This window comes from Hermetia illucens, chromosome 3 (genome assembly GCF_905115235.1).
Source record: "Hermetia illucens chromosome 3, iHerIll2.2.curated.20191125, whole genome shotgun sequence".
In the NCBI taxonomy this organism is placed as follows: Eukaryota; Metazoa; Arthropoda; class Insecta; order Diptera; family Stratiomyidae; genus Hermetia; species Hermetia illucens.
Window position 1 is genome coordinate 67,312,589 of NC_051851.1, and position 24,135 is coordinate 67,336,723.

Sequence of the window (24,135 nt, forward strand, 5' to 3'; positions counted from 1 at the left end):
AGACTTTTCAGCACTGTACAAAATAGACCCTCAATATGCATCCCGTACAATTGTTAATAAAAATAAATAGTTAGTAGTAAAAATATTACAATTAAAATTAACGTCAGGTCTACACTGCTATTTTTTCGCAACTGTACATAAATCACAGCTTCAAGGATTCCTATAGCAAATAGTTATTGCCTAACACCATCAAGTCCTTCTCCTTTGATATTTATACTGTAACGAGGTGGCTCGCACCCGCCCATTCGACACACGATTCATTGGTGTACCTTCTGCTAATAAAAACCCAAGAGTAAACATTAAAAGGATATTTTTTTTGACATCTCCATCGTCATCAGTGGAGCGGAGATTGACATTTATTTTGGCTTTTGTTCTACATGTAAAGATATAATTATATAATCGATATGAACTGAATTACATAGTTTTTGCTTTAACACTTCCGTCGCCAGCTCAGCGCTCTCGGTGCAAGCAAGGGTTGCTTCCGGGCGAGATCTTTGCTTCCAATTCAATTCAGTCGTAGCGGTCCCGGCAACTATTCGCGTATCCCCAGTTGTGAGGTTTTTCTAGCACCGGTCTTCGCGAAAATTGGTTTTTCTGATTAATATTATAAATTTCTGTTTCATTTTAAATTTGAACTGAACATTCAAAATAAAGAACCGTTTTCCTTCAGCCAAGACCTATCCAATACACAAACCACGGTGTTGGTAGCCCTGTATTCGAAAATTCTACTGACAGCTGGTTTCAAAACTCGGCATAGTTCCAATTTGAAGTCCAGTACTGACTTCAAATCCAATACAACCGTTTTCTGCTTCGCACTTTTGTATAAGTTATTTTTGTTTTATTCTGAGTTTAAAATTGCATCTATTTTTACGGGAAGGGAGTGAATATATTTTCCATAGTCGCCAAGGTCACATTTTGTGTGTTTGTCGTGTGTGGCGGAACATATAACGGCTGTTGCCCTTTAGGGCGATTTGTTTAACTTGGACTTGAAGCGTGATCATGAGTGCATTTGCGGTAATGACTTACGAATATGATTGGGGAAGCAACGGCTTAAATATGTGTTTTTTTAGGTGTCGATAACTCCGACGCGAGTGAAAAAGAAACCCCCCAGGAATGAGAATCGGGAGCCCGTCCCCGTGGTCATGGCCCCGTTTTCGGGCAAATCAATTGTTGTGTTTGAGGATGTTCCTGTTTCGAAGACTGCGAAGCGAGTTTTGGTTGTAACGAACCCAACAGATGAGCAGCTGGAGGTAAGGAAATGATATAAAGGCTGAAAAGCGTCACAAGGTTTATGCCTCGTTATCGAATTTATAATTTGAAAATGTGAATTTCATAACGGCCTTCATGAGGAAGGATGTTCGCTTCTTGGGCAATATTTACAAGTTGAGGTTGTGGAAAGAGTTGTGTGTGGTTTCTTAATTAAGCAGTTTCACAACCCTGAATTGGGCCCCCGCATTTTCAGTTCCATTTATTTGCCCTGGTAATATGGTTCCTCGTTTTAGGTAATTCTTACCAAACCCTTCCGGCCTGAGCTCAATATTTCTGTCGCGTGGCAAAGGAACGAGATTCCACCCCAAGGCAGCACAAACATGGAACTCGTCTGGACCCCATTGGAGGCGATAGCAAGTAGCGAGAGCATTCAACTGACAGACAACCGTAACTTCCGGAAAGACGTTAATGTCGTTCTGAAGTCGATTAGTAAATTGCCCGGGAACAAGGTACAGTTCGAAGAGATCCTCCCGCTTCCTAGTTATCTCTAATATTCTCGACCGATATTACAGAGTGGGGCGTCGCGCTACCCTAGCTTGTCGAGCGGCCCTGCCAAGCAACCCCCGAAAATGTTTAAATCTGCCAGTTCACATACAATAACGAACTCCACAATGAGGTCGCAACCTCTTTCAAAAATCTCAAAGTCTGACATGAATATCTCAAAGCCAACTAGTCGAAATGACGACAGATCTCACAATCCCGCGTACTTCGAAAGGGGAGAAACAATAGAAGCGGCATTCAACCCCAAAGTTGAAGAATGGTCCGCCGGGAAGGAGAACGTGAGCCCAGAGACGCCAAAAAACGCCTCTGATCTCTTTGACAAATTCAAATTCACTCCTGCGACTGAAACAAAGTCGAAGCAGACCAGCAACCTTGAAATTCTCTCTTCAATGCCGACGCCTGTGTTCAAGACAAAATCTGAAAAGAAAAGTGTAGATGAGGATGAGGGCGTTTCCTGTGGCATCAACCCGCGACGTCTAGTAGACAATATGGTGGGAAGCGTGGAGAAACCAGGTCGTCAAGAAACACCCAGAAAGCCCTGTCGATGGACTCCAAAAATTGTCCGCCATTCATGTACCCCATCTCCGACTGAAAAACACGCAAAAGAATCGTCACAAAGCAGGTTCGACCCAGCTGTTGTTTCCACCATTTCCAAACGCGTTACTCCTGAACGATCTGGATCGGCCTCCCCGCAGAACATCAGTGAAGGGAGACGGAAACTGTTTAGCAACCAGACAACATCTTCTGGGACAATTAACAAAACGTTCGAAGTCCCCAGTAAATCAACGGATTCCCTCGACAGTGGCGAGGGCTCCAGTGAAGATGTGCTCGCTGTGATTAATAAAACTGCTACCATATCAACGTCTCAGTCCAGAATTCTCTCCATTATTGTTGAGGAGGAAAAAATAGAAACGACTAAACAAATATACGAGAAGACATTTGACATGCCTGACGAGCAATTATTACGCGACGTCCATCTGGTGGGAACGCCGCTCCGAAAAGTCTCCGAGTCTATGAAGGATATTTCATCAAAGAAGCTGAAAATCGCAACACAAGGGTCTATGCCAAATCTGAACGAAATGGAGGCGATAAAATCGATCGAACAAAATCGTTATTATCTTCCAATCAAGTCTGAAATAGAAGATTCTCCGGAAGCCCTCAATACAAGCTACGAAAGTATCCGCAGTATAAAGAGTACCATAAGCACGCAGGAGTTGCTTTTTGACCAGCACGAAATTCTGGCTCAATCGAGTCGTTTCAACGTCCACGAATCGACTACGCAAACAAACAGGAGAAAGCCCACTCTGGACCTAAAATTCAAACCACAGATAAAAACAGAACCCGAAGACACACAACGTTTTCCCAAACGAGCACGAGAATCATCGCTCGATTCACCGGTGACAGACAATTTCCTCAGCGTCGGTATGTACACCCAAAGCACTTGCTTTATATCTGTGTCTCCTCCTAAGAGATCTCGTATGGAACTGGCAAATGAACGACCCGGAACTAAGGTTCGTGTCACGAAGTGGAGCGCAACGCAGCCTAAAAAGCTTAAACTGATCCGACCGCAAAACTCTGCTTCCAAGGCGGTATTGACCAGACCTCGGGTGAAACTCTACGATTCGGAAATGTATTTGCAGCCGTTTATTAATCCAGATGCGTTTGCAGCGACTACTACCTTTGATCCATTCCTAGCATCCACAATGTACCTGGACGACCACGCCATCAAAAGGCATGAAGAGCAACTCAAAAAATGGTTAAACGCGCTTGTAGCTCTCCCGGCTGAGTTAGATACAGACTGCAACAAGAAAATCGACGTGGGAAACCTTTTCAACGTAGTGAGAAACCAGGAGTTGATGCTCGCTCCAACGAAGGAGGAGTTGTCCATGAATTATCTCACAAAGTCGAAAATGGATTTCCTGCGCAAATCGGCTGTGAACTTGTACATGAGCGCGGAGATGATAGAGATCTGCTCCAAAGTGGCCATCTACATAAATAAAAACTCAATTCAGCTTCGCAAAGACCGCGATTTGCATTTGGATGTTGTTCTGCAACGGTACATTCTGGAACTGCTTCTGAGCTTCAATCCCCTCTGGCTCCGTCTTGGGCTAGAAGTCGTCTTTGGCGAAGTAATCCATTTACACTCGAACTCTGATATTGTGGGCCTGAGCACCTTCATACTGAACAGACTATTCCGTGATCGCTTAGTCGAGCAGAAGCACTCCAGGGCGTACATTCTGTCCGAGCGTTACTGCGCCTACATTAAGAAATTTACTCTACAGAAATTTTTGTTGTTGCTGTTGTTCTTAGATAAAGCCAAAAACAAGAAAATTATCAAACACAATCCATGTCTGTTTGTTTCGAATGCAAAATACAAAGAAACCAAAGAAATCTTGCAACGATTTTCGTCAGAGCTCCTGGCAAATATCGGTGATATCACACGAAATTTGAGGCGCCTTGGCTACGTGCTAACCCACAAACAGACATACATAGACGAGTTTAACTACGCATTCAACAATTTGGCTATAGATTTGCGGGACGGCGTGCGCTTGGCTCGTGTAATGGAAATCATTCTTCTGAGGGAAGACCTAACATCACAACTACGGGTTCCTGCAATTTCCCGCACCCAAAAGGCATTTAACGTAAATTTGAGTCTGAAAGCTCTGGCCGAAGCGAACTTCACGTTAACTGGAGGAATTGCTGCATACGACATTGTAGATGGCCATCGGGAGAAGACATTGTCACTATTGTGGCAACTCATCTACAAATTCCGATCACCGAAGTTCCATGCCGCTGCGACGGTTATACAACGCTGGTGGCGTAATTATTGGCTGAAAGTAGTCATCATGCGTAGGATTCGAATCAAAATTGAAAACAGGCGAAATGAAGCTGCTACAAAGATACAGTCCATGTTTCGTGGGTACATGTCTCGTATTCATACAACTGCTTGGAAAAAGCAAAGAATCGCAAATGTCCTAATCCTGCAAAAATACGTCCGGGGATTTCTGTGTCGAAGACGTTTCGAGAGGGCTCTCACTAAGGTTGTGCTCATCCAGCGCTGGTATCGCGCCGTCAAGAAAACAAAAGCAGAAAGAATTCGCTACTTGCTGACGGTAACATCAACAGTTCGCATTCAAACTTGGTATCGAAGGATCATTCTATCAAGGAAGCTGAGATGCGCCGCGGTGGCGGTAGCAGCGATAAAAAAACAGGCCAAGCTGGAACACAACAAAGCGATAATCATACAACGCGTCTGGAAGTCGGTAACCATTCGAAGGAAGTTCCGAATGATTGTGCATCAAGTTGTGCGTCAAACCCTTACGCAGAAACTTGAGTACAAAAGTGCGGTTCGTATTCAGGCGTTCTTCCAGATGATCAGGTTCAGAAGAGAGTACACTATTAAAAAGGAAACGACGATAAAGATTCAGCGCGCTTGGAGGCTTTATAGACTCACTCGAGAGATTCGAACGCTATACATAAGGCAGCGATTTGCTACAATATCCATCCAGCGATACTTCAGAGGCTATTTGGCAATGAAGACCGAAAAAAATAAATATCAAAAAATTCGATCAAGTGCAATAAAAATCCAGCGGAAGTTCCGTGCGACACAAATGGCGGAGCTTGAAAGGCGGCGTTTCCTGCTCCTTAGAGAAGCAACAGCTGTGATTCAGCGTCGATTACGCGCAACTTTACTGATGAGAAGACAGCGCCAAGAATATTTACAGTTACAATCCTCGATAAAAATCATCCAGCAGAGATACAGAGCTTTGTTACTAATGAGAAAGTGTCGTGAAAATTATCTAACTATGAAATCAAGCACTACTAAAATTCAAAGAAAATTCCGTGCAACTTTGCTCGCCCGCGAAGTCCGAATGCGATTCATATCAATGCAATATCATGCCATCATAATTCAGCAACGTTTACGTGCGAATCGTTTAATGAAGCTTGAGAGGGCTAAATACCTAAAAGTTCGGAATGCAGTTATTTGTATTCAACGCCAACTCCGAGCTACGCTGCTCATGCACTTGGAGCGACAACGATTTACAACTCTTAAAAGCGCTGCAGTTATTTTGCAAGATCGTTTCAGAGCTCTATTAAAAATGAGACGACAAAGACAGGAATTTTTAGTCTTAAAGTCAGCTACTATCACGGTTCAGCAACAATTCAGAGCCACACAACTGATGAGGAGAGAACGTTCCGAATTTCTCCGTTTGAAAAAAGCCAGTGAATGCATTCAACGCTACTATCGTGCCACGGCGTTGATGCGGTTGCACCGACTTGCGTTCTTAAAGCAAAAATATGCGGCAAAGGTCCTGCAGGAGCGATATCGAGCACAAATGCAAATGAGAGAATGTAGGACTGAATATATGTCTTTGAAGCGAGCTGCAATCACAATACAACGACGTTTCCGTGCTACACGATTAATGAAAAGAGGCCGTGAAGAATACATTCGCTTACGAAATATTGTCGTATACATCCAATGCCATTACCGCGCCAAACTTCTGATGCGCCCGAGACGCTCAGAATTCCTGGAACTCAAAGCGGCTGCCATCACCCTCCAGAGTCATATTCGGGCTCACTTCCGGATGAAGCACCAACGAAGACAATTTTTATCTCTCAAACATGCTGTGATTGACGTCCAACGAAGGTTCCGCGCCCGACGTTCTATGAAACTCGCTTTAAATCAGTACACCGAATGTAAAATGAAGACAATTGTGATACAGAGGTTTATTCGAAACTATTACTTGATGCGAAATATCCGCCAAACATTTGTGCTGCAACGGAACTCGACCATTAAAATTCAAAGGTGGTGGCGAAGCTCAGTAATCCAGCGGCAAGAGCGAGCCACATACCTGAAAACTATAAAGGCTGTTCACACAATTCAGATTCGCTGGCGTGCAACTTTGCAGATGCGAATTATTCGTCGGAAATATGTTGAGATTAGAAGGTGCATCGTGCGAATACAAACCCTCTACCGCTCATATCTACTGATGAAATCAATTCGAACAAATTATATTCTCTTGAGGCAGGCAGCCGTTGCAACTCAGCGCAGGTTCCGTGCAAAACAGAAAGCTATAGAACATCGCTCCCATTTCCTGGTCATGAAATCAGCTGCAGTCAGGATTCAACAATGGTTCCGATCCATTCGTATAACGAAAATTGTCCGAGAACACTATTTACAACTCCGCCAAACGACAATTTTCATTCAACAAAAATATAGAGCTCGTAATTTGGCTCGAGTGCAACATGAAGCCTACAAAGAAATTCGACACGTTACTCTGAATTTACAGTGTCGTATTCGCGGTGTGTTGGCGCGAAAACGCTTCAACGATTTGTTGACGCCAGAACGACGTGAGGCAATTCGTAGAAGGAAAGCTGCCCGGGTTATACAAAAATTCTGGAGAGGATATGTAGTACGTAAACGGTGGCATAGTGCCCAGTTTCAGTTGATGCGAAAACGAATTAGGGAATTGAAGTTGACATCGAAGCCGGCAAATACGGTCCGGCAACAGATTATCAGTTCAATACAGATGTTGAAGCGAAGATACTCGATAACGGAGCTGTTATCGATCCTGATTCGTTTAGGTGAGTACATTTAATGGTTTTATTCCAGTATAACTAAGGAACTGTAATTTATGCATAGTGAACTTGAAAACCCCGATGAAAATATGGATAAGCGGATGACCTGTGGCGTTTCCACATGTTAATAAGAGTATACGCTTAACCAGATGGTTGTTTGTGGTTATTTATCTTATACTTTTATTTAAGATCCCTACCCTTTCACCCCAGGCAATTCTTGGCTCAAAATGACTAAACTTTAACTTTATCGTGATTACGGCTATTTATGGCGCAGGGAGGTCCTTTGAATATCGTAATAACATACATTCTACTGCTTGTCATAAAGTCCCCTTGATGGAATTATAAGAAAATCCCGAGTGTAAAACTGCCCAGGAATCATATTGTTCATACCACTAACGTAGGAGTTTAGGCTATCAAAATGAATTCAATGTTTGTCTTTTAGCCTGTTTGTCACACTCAATTTAGGCAGCACCACTAAGGGCTGAGTATTTAGGTTCGGACGATCCTACCTACTTAAAATATATAAGGTAACAGTACGCCAGGCAAATTGCGTGGTATGTGGCGATGAATTAGAACTTTCCTGCATCGGGTATTGCTTGCGGCTCATATCAATAAACCGGACATTTTCCTGTCATCAGTCTATGCTTGTATACAAGGTTTTGGTGAATCGCCTTGCAGACAGCATTGTGCCTGTTCTTGTATTGCATCGGTGCCATTATAGTACTGCCAGCAATGAGACGACCCAACGTCTCTAACGCCGAAAAACACATTCTGCACTGGTTGTTTGTTCTCCACCCGCTCTTACATTATGAGCTTTTTATAAGCCGTCACCTGAGCACCACGTTGTCCTGAATGGTACATATAAATCCCTCGGTTTCAACAAAGCGCTCCTCAGCACACAGCCATCTGTTCGACAAATGCAAGTCGACAAAAAACTGGCAGAGGCAATTCGCGTGTTAAGCGTGCATTGCATTGCATTCGACTTCCTTTCATGGATCCGCTCTTGGTCTGACTCCACCCCATTCAGAGGATTGAAAGTCCGATCCTTGAGTCAGCTCACAATCTGTTTTACAAAACAGCCGCATGCAAGCGACTCACCTATTTTTGTTGTAAAAATAAGAGTGTAGTGGGTCGACTTATCGGTGGCGCGCTTCTAATGTCGCAAGGCAGGTTCTTCCGCTCCACGGCAGAATTTGGATGATGCATTCGGAATTTGGACATAATAGTCCAAATTCGCCGTTCGATGTTCATCAGATTGATCTTCCACAGCAATATTTCTCAGCAGAGAAGGAAAACCGAATACATTGAGTGCGATTATTTGATTCCTCCCCGAGAGATGCGATTTCAGCATCAGCTCGCATTAATTCGGTTAGTAGAACATCCTTCAGATCACCAACCCATGCCCTTACAGAATTTCTAGGTGTCCGTAGAAGTCTGTCTCGGCCACAGCTTGCATGTGGAAGTTATCAATGCTATTTCCGACATGTGGCTCGTAATTGCTTTTGTAGGTGGCTTGGATTCGGCACTTACCTAACCCAAATTCCATCCGAATATCACGGCTAAACATATCTACTATTCGTATTAGTCAGTACCATCATACAGCTTGATGATGTCATCTAAGTACATCAAATGTGTCAGCTCGCGCTTAGCACGTAGACCATATTTGATTGTCCCCAAAAACATTATTAGTTTCGGATCAATGCGATACAGACGTAGGACATCAATTTGTCAGGTGTGCGAAACCCTTGACGCCCTTAGCCCAACTCGGCAGCCCTTCTGCTCTTCGGACAAAATGTTTTTGGTCTCGATGTGTGCATTGACCCTTCTACTAATAACGGACGTTATGAACTAGTAGAGGATTGGTAAGCAAGTGATCAGCCTTGTGTTTGCGGGGTCTTGCATCGTGTCCTTTTTAGGGTAATTCCCGCAGTCAGGAAATTTGGAAATTTCTCAGGCAGAGTAATGACAGGATTTATGCTGTGTACCGACCGACCGTGCATACTGGTATACTTTTTGTACCAGGAATTTCGCACCTGATCCAGACCAGGTCTTCTTCGAGCTATTTATAGCTCGTGAAACCTGCTCTTCGGTAATATCCGCAAAATTCATACCAGGCGTAGTGGCATGGCAGGTGTCTTTGGCGGTAATCTATGCAGCATGCTGGGTAGGCAACCCCCAAATTCTACCCCAATACTCTTTTTCTTCCGCTTCCGAGAACTGTATGTGTGGTCGATTCGTTGAGATATTTGAAAAAACTGCGCTGGTTCGTCACGGGTCTGAACACGCCTGGAATGACTTTGCCATACCGTCGTAACTGACTGCATATGAGAGAAAGTTTTCGTGTAGATAAGTTACAGTACAAAATCAAGTACTCTTCCCAAAGGGTTGTTCTGATCTTTTGTTGTTCACTGAGAGTATCTTTGTATTTCAGTTGGAATCACGGTTCGTTAAATACGATGTTAATAGATTATGAAAGCAATCAGAAAGTTGTTGTTTGATTTTATTGACAACACAATCCGGTGGACTTCTTCTATTGTGTTGTGCTGTTTTCTAAATCCGAGTTGGTAATCAGGTATAACGTTGTTGTCTACTAGCATTGGAGTAGCAGTTTTTGGAATACTTTCGATATTGTCGGGAACAGGCTTATCTGTCTGTACGATTTAAGATGCGTGGCGTTTTGGAATCGTTGTTATAATTGCATTCTTCCAACAATTTGGAAAATATCCGATTCTCAAGATTGCATTGAAAATATAGCACAGTAATTTGAGGACTTTTACTGACAGCCGTTTCAACAGGAAAAAGTAGCCAAATCACACCTTGGAGCCAATAATGATGCTTTTAACATCACTCAGGGAAGTGTGGAGGTGACTTTGCTTGGTGCTAATTGAACATCTAGGAAATTGAAATGGCATTTGGAGATCGATTGGTTGGAAAAAGTATTTCTTCCAAATGGGTTGCTTTGGCTTTGTCCTCATTACTTTTAGCCTAAGTTCCTGTGGGGATTCTGATCGTTGGCCTATTAATCTTTTTAGCTGCTTTCCATAATGACTCAGAAGCAGAAATCCCGCCCAGGAATCGTTGAATATCAGATTCCTGATCCTCTATAATCGCTGATTTGTGGTTTCATTGGGTTTGCTTCTTGCTAGGGGAAACATGTATAGTTGCCATTCGTGCTCGTCTTTTGTCCCGCAAAAGCTTTAAAATTGTCGACGGATAGACTTCTTTGAATTCGACTCTCTTCGAAGTATTTAGTGTTACTATAGAGGCGGTTGCAGTAAAATTTCGTCGAAACGCTACAGCTCTTCTTCGATGACAGATCTACTCATTAATTGAAACTCTAGCGAAAGACTATTGCTGATTTCCTTTCTGAATGTTCACTAAGTTGTGATTTCTTCGCTAGTCCAGGCTGGGTGTTATTGTTCTTTGGCTTATTTTGCACTAAGATAATCACGGGAGAGTTGCATCTTTGTACATTGATGTGGGATTCCTTTTGACATCCCAAAGTCGATTAAACTGCAGTTGTTAATATTAGTCGGCCAGTAAGTAGGCTGACCTGCTGATATGTGGTCAAGTTTGCTGAATAAGATTGTCTGTTCTTTAACTTTAGGAGAGACTAACCTTGAACCCCATTGGGTATGCTTTGCATTAAAATCTCCAGCGGCGATAACCATGTTCTGCGAAGCCTCAAAGAATCGAGTAAACTGCTTCCAAATTAATCTATATCGGGGGTGGCCAATAAACCGATGAAATTTTTCTGTTTTTGGCGCCGAAAAACCTGATGTAAATCAAAATATTTAGCACATATCTCCGTCTTCGAGGTTCATTCTGTTGCTTTGAATGTGTACAATGACATTAAAAAGCGAATGATCAAGTGTTTTTTTTAATCCTCCACGCCAACCCAAAAACGTTGTTTTCAGAAACACGCGTTTAAAAATTTATTACAGTATTGACAGTAGTCACTTTTCAGTGCAAAAGCCGAATCATAACTGGCAAAACCAGTTTTCAAAGTGTTCCCCTCTATTTATACAAGTGCTAACGACAACATACACATATAAAGCAGACGTTTTGAGGAGAAAAGCACGTTACAAGAAGTAAGAGGCTTAAAATGCCGCTTTGACCCGCCGCGCTATATACACTGACTACTCATTTTTAAAATCGAATATGACTTTCATATTCTTACCACATATTTTCGGATGCATTTTCAACCCAAACCAATCATAAAAAAATAAATAAAAATTTACAAAAATTGAACCCGTCACGTTCCCTTAACAGAATTTTCAATGATGGATTCCCTTCCTTTATTCTCTCTCTTTATTCTCTTTATTCCGTTCTCTTAGGCAAGCTTCTAAATAGTTTTTTGATATCTGATTACGACACTTCCTGCCAGAATTGAACCATTGCATCCTTGTGGTGCTGCACTGCCATGTCATCGCAGTCATGAAAATACCATAAGCCGTAACTGGTCAGTCTAAATTCAACGTGTTCTCATTAGATTGTAAGGGAGAGGAGTTCAACACTTAATGTGATATATTTCACTGATTCCGCTCTGCTAAACAACGCGGTCTGTCTTGAACAGACTCTCCCTTGTAATTCACGGGGACGGTCCGCCAATTGTTTACCACTTCCCTGCTCTATCTTACATTCTTTCCTATTTTAGAAATGGTGGTTTTCTTACGGAGGTAGGTAGGTAAGTATCAGTGGCCGCTCCGAGGAGCCCAATTAGGGCTGTAGTGCGCCGTTTTGATGCCACAAATTCCTAAGACTGTGACTGCTATTATAATAGCAGAGAGGCAATGTCTAGCCGGCTCGGATCTTCAGAGCCAGACCGTAGCATTCACGAAGGAAAGCAACTCTCCCACCCTGCAACTAGAAATCTCTCTGAGGTTTCCAAAGAATGGTTTTCCCAATGTCCGTAGCCTGACTCTAGTTAGAGCTAGGCAATCGCAGAGAAAGTGCATGAGGGTAGCGCTTGGCTGCTAGGTAGTGCGAGTAGACTCCGCCCCTGACAGCCGCCAGCGAAACACCGACTGTATTCACCGAAGGGTTGCGAAGAGCAGAGCCTTGCATGGCCAATCCGTCAGCCCGCTCATTCCCCTCTGTTATGTTGGCAAGTTTCTCGGGAAGTTCTGCTTGCGTATGGCATAGTCCGTGGGGAATGCCTAGGTTTCCCGAGGTACTTCATCTAGGATGTTGCTGTGGCCGTAGGACTTCGCTGCCCAGCATCCGGACTCACGTAGTCTGACGGCACTGCACGCTGCAACGTATTTAATGGGGAGGAGATGCAGAAGTACATTGAGAGCATCTGCCCAGCAGCTAAGCTTCATCCTATTGTATTTTTTTCTAAAAGCCTGCCACCATACAATAGAGTCGTACGTTAGGATCGGATACACTACAGCGGTGTACATCCAGAGAACCATCCTCGGCCGGAGACCCCATTTCTTTGCAAAGGTTCTCTTGCAGGCATAGAAGTCTATACAGGCCTTCTTAACCCTCAGTTCTATGTTCAATCTCCAATTTAGCTTTGGATCCAGGATTACACCCAGATACTTTACATGAGAGGAAAGAATCAATTTTTGTTCATTTAGCCGTGGTCGATGGCTTAATGGTGAATAGCATCAGTTGCGTTTTTGTTGGGTTTATGCTGAGTCCACATCTTGCGGCCCACAGGCACACCTTTCGCAACGCTCCTTCCAAAAACATCCCTGATACTAATATCACTAAGTCGTCGGCCACCATCTTCACCTCGCTGCTGTCCAATGTACATAAAATTTCGTCCATTACTATTAACCAGAGCACCGATGAGATAGCGCCACACTGGGGCGTGCCTCTGTTCACAACTTTGGTCAATTGGTTGCCTCCTGGATCCGACTGGATTATCCTGATACTTAGCATGGATATAATCCAATGCATAAGATACCTCTCCAATCCAATACTGGTCAAGGCTTCCTTGATGGCGTTGGTACTAACGTTGTTGAAAGCTCCCTCTATATCCGAAGAAGGCAGCTAGGGTATACTGCTTGTACTGCAGCGATCGCTCAACCGTGCCATTTACCTCGTGGAGGGCGGTTTCTGTGGACTTTCCTTTGAGATAGGCATGCTGGGACTGAAATGGCGTTCTCTCCATAATTGTCCTTAAGTGGATGTCCATGTTGTAGTTCTTCTGGGGGAGCTGATCGGTCGTGAGCCGTGTAACCCGAGGAAATATGCACGTTCTTTGCCCCCGCCTGTTCCAGCATGGCCCCGACTAGGTCGCTGGAACTCAGGTCCGGACACAGAAAAGCGTGCAGACTCTTCCTCGCGGCTTCTGTGCTATGGAATAAATTAAAATATTTGCTTTAGAGCTCTTTGTTGGTTCAGTCGCCTCCGATTCAGGGCTCCTGGATTAGTGCGATGCCGAGACAAGCAAATTAGCCGTGAGGGTTTCGTCAGTCCCCGTCGGACCGTCGATCCTCATCTCTTCCAACAGCTCGTTGGCGGCGTCGATTGGATCTAGGCCGTCGTCCGGTTTTACAGAACGGAACACTTTTACCTTTGCGTTCCTGACTCCGAACGGCACTTATAGTCGACCTTTTCCAGTGTCTCCAGGTACTCTTCGTTGTTTATACGGAGTAGAAAAGGTTGGCTGTTTGTCTGGGGTTCCACCTCCCTAATAACAACCCAGTCGTCATTGGAAATCCTGGAGTTTTGAAGGCGCAGGGATCGGACGAGTTTGTCCTTATCCATCCGGATCTTCGTCAACCAGATCTGGGCAACCGGTCTCCTGAGAATCTCGTTGTAAGGGGTTACATTGAGCTTGGCGCCCTCCCAGGCGTCGCTGATCTTAGAGGCGCGTGAACCGAGAAAGTCCCGAGAGAATTGGTCCTCGCAAGCGTGGAACCCACGGACCACCTGAGAGGAATTAAAGCAGGGTATGAATCCCGTGTGTTTGCCTTTGGTGTCCAGGAAATGCTCAATGACCATTTCCTGACCTCAATACTAGTCCACACCGCCCGCGCTAGTTTGCCGCTGGCGGAATTGCCATCCGCTAGCGCTACACGTAAGTGGCTCCTACCCACGTCGCTGAAGGTTTTCCGCAGTTTGGCTCGTCGGTTGACTGTTACTGCGTACTTTTCTTCAGGTTGCTTAGCGTCTGAGCTCTTGCCCCCTCTGCTCCGCTTATGATCTGGCTTGACCTCGTCTTGAAATCGATTGCGTTTCAGAGCGATGGACTTCGCCTTCTGCTCGTCTGCCAGGCGTTTGCTGTTGTATTCCTTAACAATCGCCTGGTATTTAGCAAGGTATTTTTCATCCTGCTCGTCAACAGTAACGGCCTCCTTATTCTTAACAATTTTGCTGAGAATATACATGACCTACTGGTATTCACACCAGTGGACCATCACTTTTTAGTCGGTTTCCGGCGTACTATGTCTGGTATTCGATACACCGAGTTTGGCGGCAGTGGATTCCAGGCTAGAAACCACAAGTCCCTCTGCCATCTCGCTTCGGGAAGTCCCTGCGGTTGGTTTCAACACAGCGGCGTTTGCACCGAGTGTACTGCACTCGACGGCTACTGTCTCCTGGCTGGATGACAGCAGCTCGTCCTCCGATGATACGCCTGGCATCACCCCCTCTTCCATGGCCGTTTTTTTTTTAATTTTTAGAGTAGAATTCATGTCTTGGTGCCACGAGTAGTACGGGAAGAATGTCCACCCTGGCTAGCCCGGCCACCAGGGTAAGGGTCTTATTTGAAACTGAAGGTGCCCAAGGTATTCAGAGTTCGAATACTAAAGAACAAGCTCCCCATTGGGCACGCAGCCCCCTGCGTATGCTGTTTCACCTTGACTGGGGGTCCTATTAGCACCTTCTCCGGTGTAGGAGGACGATACCCGGGCTGTTGCTTCGGCCCATCCCCCGGCCAGGTCTACTTGCCCCACATGACCAGCAGACAAGCAGATCCGCTTCAGTAGGATGAGCTTACTCCTAGGCCGGCCCTACACACTCTTGGCCCGTCCGAAGGCGGTTTCCAGCGGCCAACACGAGGAGGTCTGTGAGGACTACCCGAATTATGCAGCTTTAACCTGAATCATAATCAGAACAGGCTGCCTTCTTACGGAGATTTATTACAATTTTTATTTTAGTTAGTTTACTGGGGGGAGCCGCGTCTCCGAGCACTCAGGCCATTGTACTATCCCCGTAAATTGCCTATTCAATGGCTTCCCGCATACGGTGTTCGCAGGCTTTAGCGAATCTGAGAACATTCTCCAGAGGCAGAGAGTATGCAGATTCTTCATTGAAGAAAACCTTGCCAAGGTATCTTCGTCTGAGATCTGAGGATGCCGGGCAGCTGCATAAAAAGTGTAGGGCTGTCTCCTCCTCCTCCTCACATTGACTGCACATAGCCGAAACCACTACCCCAATCTTTTCCATATGGTAGTTTAAGGAGCAGTGTCCCGTCAAAAGCCCTACTAGGGTTTTCACGTCCCACTTCTTAAGGGACAAAAAAAAATGCCGCTCTAGTGGCCCTAGGCTTTTTCACAAGGATTTTCGCTTGCCGGCAAGAGTCCAAATTTCTCCACTCGGTTGCGTGAATCCTTGCAATTGCACCCTTCAGAGTAGACTTGACAGTAGATGGTCGGATTCCAAGGGCTGGTTCTGGCCCCACCATTGTGGATCCAGACCTTGGGCGAGCCAGTCTGTCAGCCTCCTCATTACTGGCGATGTTAGAGTGCCTCGGCACCCACATCAGGAATGTTTCGTTTCAGCAGCACCTGATGACAACTCCACACCAACTGGCTTGATATGTCGTCATTTAGTCCTGATAATGCCGCACGACTGTCGGAACAGATTCGAATGGTGCGACCCCTCCATTTTTGTCACAGACATTCTTCTGCTGCCAATGAAATGGCATATACCTCCGCCTGGAATATGGTCGTCCTTTTTCCGAGGGGTCGGGCCAGTTCTATAATCGGATTCTCCGAGAACACCCCTGCGCCCGATCCATCCTCCATGACTGACCCGTCGGTGAAGATTATTAGGTCTGTAATCTGAAAAGACTCATGGCCACTTGTCGACCATTCTTCTCTTTCGGTGATTACGACAGTGTATGTCTTTTCAAAGGCGAATCTGGAAACCATATGATCGGTCAGCATCAGGACTACCGGATGTTTTTCAAGGAATTTCCAGATAGATGCATGACCGTGTGATTGGCCGCCTTTCCATGACCCAATGGTATCGAGCCTATATGCGTCGTTGGTCGTTGGTTCCGTTTCACTGGCGAGTGAATGGGGGGTGAATTTAGGATAGCTTCAATTGCCGCAGTCGGCGTAGTACTTATTGATCCAGTAATACTTAGGCAACCAAGCCTCTGAATCCCGTTAGCAGCTTCCTGCTGTTAGCGAAGTTCAGTTTTAGCCACCAGACGATGCGTGCATACATTAAAATGGGTTTTATTATGGATGTATACATCCAATATATCCGTTTGGGTGAAAGTCTCCAGGTCTTACCTATCGCATTCCTACAGCACCAGAGCAATCTGCACGATTTCTGATATTGTTCTTGTATTTGATGCTTCCACGTTAACTTGGATTCGAAATGTACTCCTAAGTACTTGACTGTTTGTGCCGGCTGGATTCCCGCCCCTGCTAAGGTGGGTAGCGTATAGCTGCCCCAGCTGACGTTCCTAGTGAACATAGCTAGTCCAGTCTTCCTAGCGTTCACCTTGAGTCCATTGCGGAGGTACCAGCTGTGGATTTCATGCAGAGTTGCATTCAAGCGGTCACATAATATGTCCGCAAACTTGCCGGTGATTATTACGGCTAGGCCGTCCGCAAATGCTTGCGTGAAGACTTTTTTATCCTCCAGGAGCCACAGCAAGGTATCATCCATTGCCAAGAGCCATAATAACAGTGGAGAGAGAACCCCTCCCTGTGGGCAGCCCCTGAGACATCCTGCTTCAATAGACTTCTGGCCGACCGATATGTGGATTTTTCTCCAGTCTAGCATGTGAAGGATCCAACTGATTAGCAGCGGTTCGATTCCATGCTGTCTTGCCGCATCACAAATTGCCGCGGAAAAAACTATTTTACTTTCAATGAGCTTCACTGAAATCTTCAAAATCTATCAATAATTACCTTCGCATTGTACATGCACTCGTCCTGAAGTGCTCCACTGGGCTATACTTTTGCATGGGAGTGCATTGTTTTGTATTTTCGATATTTTATGGAAATTTAACTTTTTTTTTTGTTAGCTCTTCCCTGATATTGATAGATAGTAAGAGAGAAATTGTCCCAACTGATGAGATGATTCGGCGTACGTGTCTGTTGCTTTGGAAATTACGAAAATTTGCGACCCAACCGTTTGAAATTTTCCCATCAATGTGGACCATTCATTCTGATTTTCTTAATTAATGAATTATTTTAAGCTCTTCAAACAGCTGAAAGCGCACTTACAATATATAGCTCTGTAAGGACTGATTCCAATGTATTTTTTAAATGCTTCCTATGGAGCACATGATTGGTAGATGTAGTAGTGTTTTGTACTAGATTTCTCCAGGGAAAAGTACAAGTTGAATTCATGACTTGGATCGCGTCTATGCTCACTTGAAACTATAGCTAAAAGTTATCAGAAGCTTTTATGACTATAATTAAAGACCTTACTAAGTGAAATATATTTCATCTAATTTAATGCTATATCATTTTGTAGATTTTGATTGTGATTTATTCGACGGGGCGTGTTTTACTTTTAAATGAGTTCATTTATTGTTGGAATAGCTACAGATGGTGATATGCCCGTAAGCCTAACAAGTGGTTCCATAGTGTAGCGGTTATCACGTCTGCTTTACACGCAGAAGGTCTCCAGTTCGATCCTGGATGGAACCAGTGGTACTATTTTTGGTGAAATTTCCCTTTTGTTGCATCATTACTTTTTCACCAACAGAGAAAGTGAATAATTAGGTTTAAGATAAAAGAAAGTGGAATGGCAATAAAAGGAAATAAGTTTAGCTAGTTAGACGCAATATAATATGCCGCTGGTTATCCCTCAATGTTTCACCATGGAGCTATCGTTCCAATGGGGACTTTGCCCGTGTAAACTCAAGTCTGGTATTTTGCGAGTATTTTAGATTCTGCAGTCACTGTATCTTTAATGCATCAAGAGCAGTAGATAGTCATTATCCAGCAATTTCAGTTACTAGAAAACTCTCTGTCGACGCACGAATTGTATGGCCATACAATCGGAGGTGCCTCTCTCACAATTTTTGCATGACGGCGTGAGAAGAGACAACGCGGTTATTAAACACAGATTCAGGTAACTGCCCCTTCAAATTAATAAGATTCGCCGCGGTAATTAGCAGGTAATTGGGTTGATAGTTTCAACATTTTTTGAAGTTTAAGTAATTAGTGAATAAGTATAAAAGAACCTTCTAATCGCAATTGTTTTTAGTACAGTATCAGTCAGTACGTCGTGCAGTACGGACGCGTTCTTTCCGAATCGAGTGAGTGTTCCTTAAAGACTTAAAGACTCAATTGTGTAACAGTAGTAGTAGTAGTAGTTGTACGTAGTTGTAGTTAGCTTTTGTAGTGCTAGTGCAGTAGTACATTTGAACATTTAAACACGTGTAGAATTAATAGACTTTCTGTTGCGTTTCGACACTATGTCGAAACGCAATGTGGACGTTAGGTCCGTATCCCCCCAAGAGGTGGATCCTTGCAAAAAGATCCACCCTGCTGGGGAACCTGACGACCCCTCCTCACCACCGAGCAGCCCCGCAGCTGCTTCGATAGAATGCTGTTCCGAGTCGGACAGCGATTCTGAATTGAAAATGGCCGACCTCGAGCGCCGGCTGTCCCAAATCTCAGAAACCAACAAGAGACTAATGATCCACAACCTCCGGCTCATGTCTCTTCTTGGAATTGACGGGCCCGGGATCCTCGATAACGAGGAAACATTCACCAACCTGGCCAGCAAAATGGCCGACTACCGAAATTTTTGTGCCGGCAAATACGGCAACCAACTCATGCACACACACAACGAAGCGGAGACAATGACCCGCTCGCATCAGCTAACACCACTACCACCATCATTAGAAGAAACAGAAACTCAAATCCTCTCCGACTCACCATCTCAACCACACATCAATGCAATAAACGAACAGCAATCAAGCCAACAACTAATGACACACACACCGATCCAGCAAGAACCAACCTTCAACACTTCAACCATACAACGAATAACTCTACATCCAGCAACTACTCCCAACATTGATCTCTCCAGAACTCAACAACCGATTACCAATACTAACACAATCAATCCATCTCAACAACAAGTTCATCCAAATACAGTAATCCGCGATAAGAATAGTACACCTGCTTCTAAGGTAAGTCAGGAAAAATTTCCCCCCATAATTATTCGCGCCGACCCAACTAGTACAAGATCTGTTACAACTAAAATAATCAGTGCTTCCCCTAATGTCTCCCTCAAGAAAACCAGTATTCACTCCACACATGTGCTCGTCTCGAACCAAACGGAGTTCGAAACGACGAAAGCACTACTGAAAGAAGGGAATCATCCCTTCTTCACTTTCACACCAGCGCATCAAAAGCCGGTAAATCTAGTTCTCCGGGGACTAGATTTCACCTACACATCTGATGAAGTTCTCGGCGAACTCCACCGGCTCGGTGTTTCAGACGCAGTTAGTGTTCGACCGTATGAGACGAGCTCATCGAGGCGAAACAACAAATCCCTCCACCTTTTCCTGGTTTCTTTCAAACCAGGCTTCCAGCAATCCACACTATCCAAGGCCAGGGCGATGTTCCATTGTCTTATTAATTTCGAACCCATACAATTCCACGAAATCGCCCAATGTCGCAATTGTCAGAGACTTGGGCACGCCGCATCTAACTGCAATTTACCTTACCGTTGCGTTAAATGCAACACTCCCCACGGTCCCCGACAATGCCCCAAGACTGCCAACCAAAATCCTACGTGTATAAATTGTGGCTCCAATACACATCCGGCGAGTTATCGCAACTGCCCGATGTTCGTACAAGCCCGTGCACGCCAAAATACAGCTCCTCAACCAAACAAGCCCTCTCCAATCCCTGCTCCCAGGACTTCTTCCCTCCACAACCCTAGACAATCTATCAATTCTATCCCACTTCAAAGCCAGCCACTCTCTTATGCTTCCATAGCCAGAAACGCCACTCATCCTAGCAACTCCTTCAATTTGGATAGTGAAATCCTCTCACTATTCAATATGCCGACTCCTCAACTCGCCTCCCAACTCAACTCCTTCATTCCCACTTACCATTCCCTTTCCTCTCCTATGGAAAAACGCCTCGCTCTACTTTCCTTCCTGTGCCAAGTGTCTCCCAGCAATGTCCACTAAAGTGGTATTGCTCAACCCAAACTCCATTGTGAGCAGGCAAAAGAGACATGAACTCCTCAACTTCCATAACACCCATAATCCGCACTTCCTCCTCCTCACCGAAACAAGACTTAACTCGATCCACAGACTCTCCTTTCCCAACATCACTTCCTTCCGAACCGACCGTGCAAACCGCCCGGGCGGAGGTACAGCTATCCTAGTGTCCAATAACATAGACTCCAACCAAATTTTTATCCCGCCTTCCGTTACTCCTTCCATTGAAACTACGGTTATCTCTGTTACTTCCCGTTCCTCCATCACCTTTCTCGGCAGCCTATACTGCCCAAAACAAATCCTTGACCCAGCTGATCTCACCCAACTTGTTTATTTCCTCAGAGCCCTCCCAGAATCCCAAAATAAACAAGTCTTCCTCATACTAGGCGGTGACCTGAATGCCAAGCACAGTATTTGGTTCAATACTACCACCAACCCCAATGGCAACAGGCTAGCCAACTGGTATTCCCAAAATTCCCTCCCACTACAGTTAACCCTCCTCCCACCCAATCAACCTACCCACCACTCATCCAATTCCCATTCCTTCCTTGACCTATTCTTCGTGAGCAATAATCTCCTCACTCAGTCCCACTTCCCAACAGTTCCCTCCGACCTCCCAACTGTTCCTGGCCTCAGTGATCATGACGGTGTAGTTCTTGAGTTCTACATTAATGATCAATTCCCTAGAATCCAACCTAAAACCCTTCCAGATTATTCCAAAGCCAACTGGAATCTCGTCAACTACAGGTTAGCTGACAAACTTGCATCCATCTCTCTTCCCTCCTACCCTTCTGCAGAGTATTTAGACAATACAATATCCCAGATAACAGAAATCACCCAAGAGGTCTGCAACCAAACCATCCCTATGCGTCCCCTAAACTACAACAATCTCATCACCCTCCCCACCCACATCCTCGACCTAATCAAACTCAAAACCACCCTCCGTCGCCAACTCCACCGCAATAGATACAACCCCCGCTTCAACTTCCTTAAAACCCGCATTGATTCCCTAACACATACCATCCGATCCGAAATCAGATCCCTCTACGCCGAACACCACACCGTCAAACTTTCAGGTATCTCCATTAATAACCAAACATGTAACCAACTCCGCCACACTTGTCCCCATCTCGCCAAATCTAAAGCTCCCACCACCCTTCCACCCAACACTTCTCCTAAAGACCATGCCGACCAATTGGCAAAAGCCTTCCTCACAGCTCATCGCACTACCCTCCATCTTTCAGACCCTTCTACCGAATCATCGGTTTCCCAACACCTCTCCGACCTTACGTCCAACTTCCCAGTTTACACCAGCCTACCAATTCCACCCCCAGGTCCCGCTCCTCACTTTTGCGACCCAATCCCATCCCTTTCCCAAGAATCCATCGAATCCATAATCCTTTCCCGTAAAAACAAAAAATCCACAGGTCCTGACAAAATCCCTACCATTATCCTTAAGAGGTGCGCCAAAACCCTAAGTCCTCTCCTTTCACAACTCTTCAACCACTGCTTTATCTTAGCACATTTCCCCACTCCTTGGAAACAAGCGCACATCGTCCCCATCCGGAAAAAACAAGAACCCTCATCCAATCCCAATAGCTATCGCCCAATTTCCTTACTCAACTCCCTTTCCAAGATCTTTGAAGTCGCCATCCACGACCTTCTACTTTCCCACATCTCCGACCACGATACCATCCCTAGCTTCCAATTTGCCAACAAGAAAGGCCATGGCACATCACACGCTCTCCTCGTCCTCAAATCCGACCTCTACAAAAACTTAAACAATAACATCCCCACCACCGCCTGTCTCCTAGACATTCAGAAGGCCTTCGATTCCGTATGGCACGAAGGCCTTATTTTCAAACTGTCCTTTATTTTTAAATTTCATCCTCACCTTTGTCGACTTATCCTTAGCTTCCTCTCCAACCGCCATTCCCAAGTTAGAGTTCTTGACTCCTTATCCGATTCCTACATTCCCCCCGCAGGCATCCCACAAGGCTCGGTCCTCTCGGCAACCCTCTTCTCACTCTACACTGCTGATATCCCTCTTCACTATTCCACCACAACTCCCTACACAGTTAATGCTCTTCAATATGCCGATGACCTAATTCTCTATACCCCATCTAGAAATATCCGTGCCGCCCAATCCCGTATAAACCACTCCATCCAATCCCTCAACTCCTACCTCATCTCCTGGAAACTCCTACTCAACCCGTCCAAATGCCATGCCATCGTCTTTCGAGGCAGGATAAAACTTACATTCAAAATGCGCTGCGATATCTCCGATCTCCTTATCAAAATTGGCCAAGATCCAATCCTCACCGTCACTTCCACAAAGTACCTCGGCATCCATCTAAACTCCCGTCTCTCTCCCATTCCTCACGTTAATTCGATCCTCTCCAACACTACAAGTGGTCTGAAATCCTTATGGCCCATCCTCAACTACAAGTCCTCTGTCCGTCCTGACGTTAAGCTCTACTGCTACAAGCTGCTAATACGTCCATTAATGACGTACGGCTTCGTAGCATGGTGCGATCTAACCTCACACCAAATGGAGCGCCTAAGAGCTAACGAAAGGAAGTTCCTCCGAATATCCCTAGGCCCTTCCCATCCCCGTTCCAACCAAGCCGTCTACAACCGGGTCAACTCGACCCGTTTAGACGTGTTCCTCATCAAATCCCTAATAAAGTTCCTTTACCAAGCCCTGAATCATGATAATAGCCTAGTCCGAGAGTCCATCTATTCACACATCAGTCCTACAGACCGCCCATTTAGAACCCATGTCCTCCCCTCCGACATCCTAAACCTTCACTCCTTAGGTCGCGTTTTTCGCAACGGTAAGCTAATATATTACCATCGGCCCTACAATGAACATCTCTCTGACACTGTCTACTCCATCTCCCAATAGTTTTAACCCTCCCCTTACGCATCCTTCTCCCATCCCTTTACCGGTTCCGTTTTTTCTCATACATTCTCTATTTTATGGGGGGTTTTTCCTGACTTTCCTCCCACTAGCTTGTAAGCTTAGGTTAAGTTGTACTGTAAATTACCTTTATTATTAAGCTGTAGGTTAATTTCTAGATAAGACTAATGTCGTTAGAAATAAGTTCTAGTATTAAGTAATAGCCTTAAGCTGATCTTTGTAAATATGAAATGAATAAATTGAATGTGTTAAAAAAAAAAAAATTGTTTTTAGTAGCTTTGTACTGATGAAGTGGGCAAGTCGCTCCCGAAGTATATATTTACATCTAAAACTAAAAATCGTAGTTCGGAGGAAGTTACCCCTTTCCTATGAATTTTAGTCCAATGGTGTTGAATCGCACGATCTTTCTCAAAATTAATAACTCACCGGACTTAGCGTGCAATCAATCTATTGTCAAGGTCGCAAT

At 44.8% G+C, this 24,135-nt stretch overlaps 1 protein-coding gene and 1 non-coding gene across 2 annotated transcripts in view; both read left to right on the forward strand.

The window, feature by feature from the left end:
• Positions 1 to 783: 783 nt before the first annotated feature.
• The window catches only part of LOC119651650 (protein abnormal spindle), a 28,831-nt gene continuing 5,479 nt past the window's right edge, over positions 784 to 24,135 (forward strand). Inside the window, exons 1-4 of the mRNA XM_038055328.1 lie at positions 784 to 1,014; positions 1,071 to 1,250; positions 1,503 to 1,718; positions 1,782 to 7,356. Coding sequence (XP_037911256.1) covers positions 1,000 to 1,014; positions 1,071 to 1,250; positions 1,503 to 1,718; positions 1,782 to 7,356 — 5,986 coding nt within the window. The 5' untranslated portion in view covers positions 784 to 999. The remainder of the gene's footprint in view (positions 1,015 to 1,070; positions 1,251 to 1,502; positions 1,719 to 1,781; positions 7,357 to 24,135) is intronic.
• On the forward strand, positions 18,134 to 18,206 carry Trnav-uac. The gene has a single exon. It is a non-coding gene; the product is annotated as a tRNA-Val (tRNA).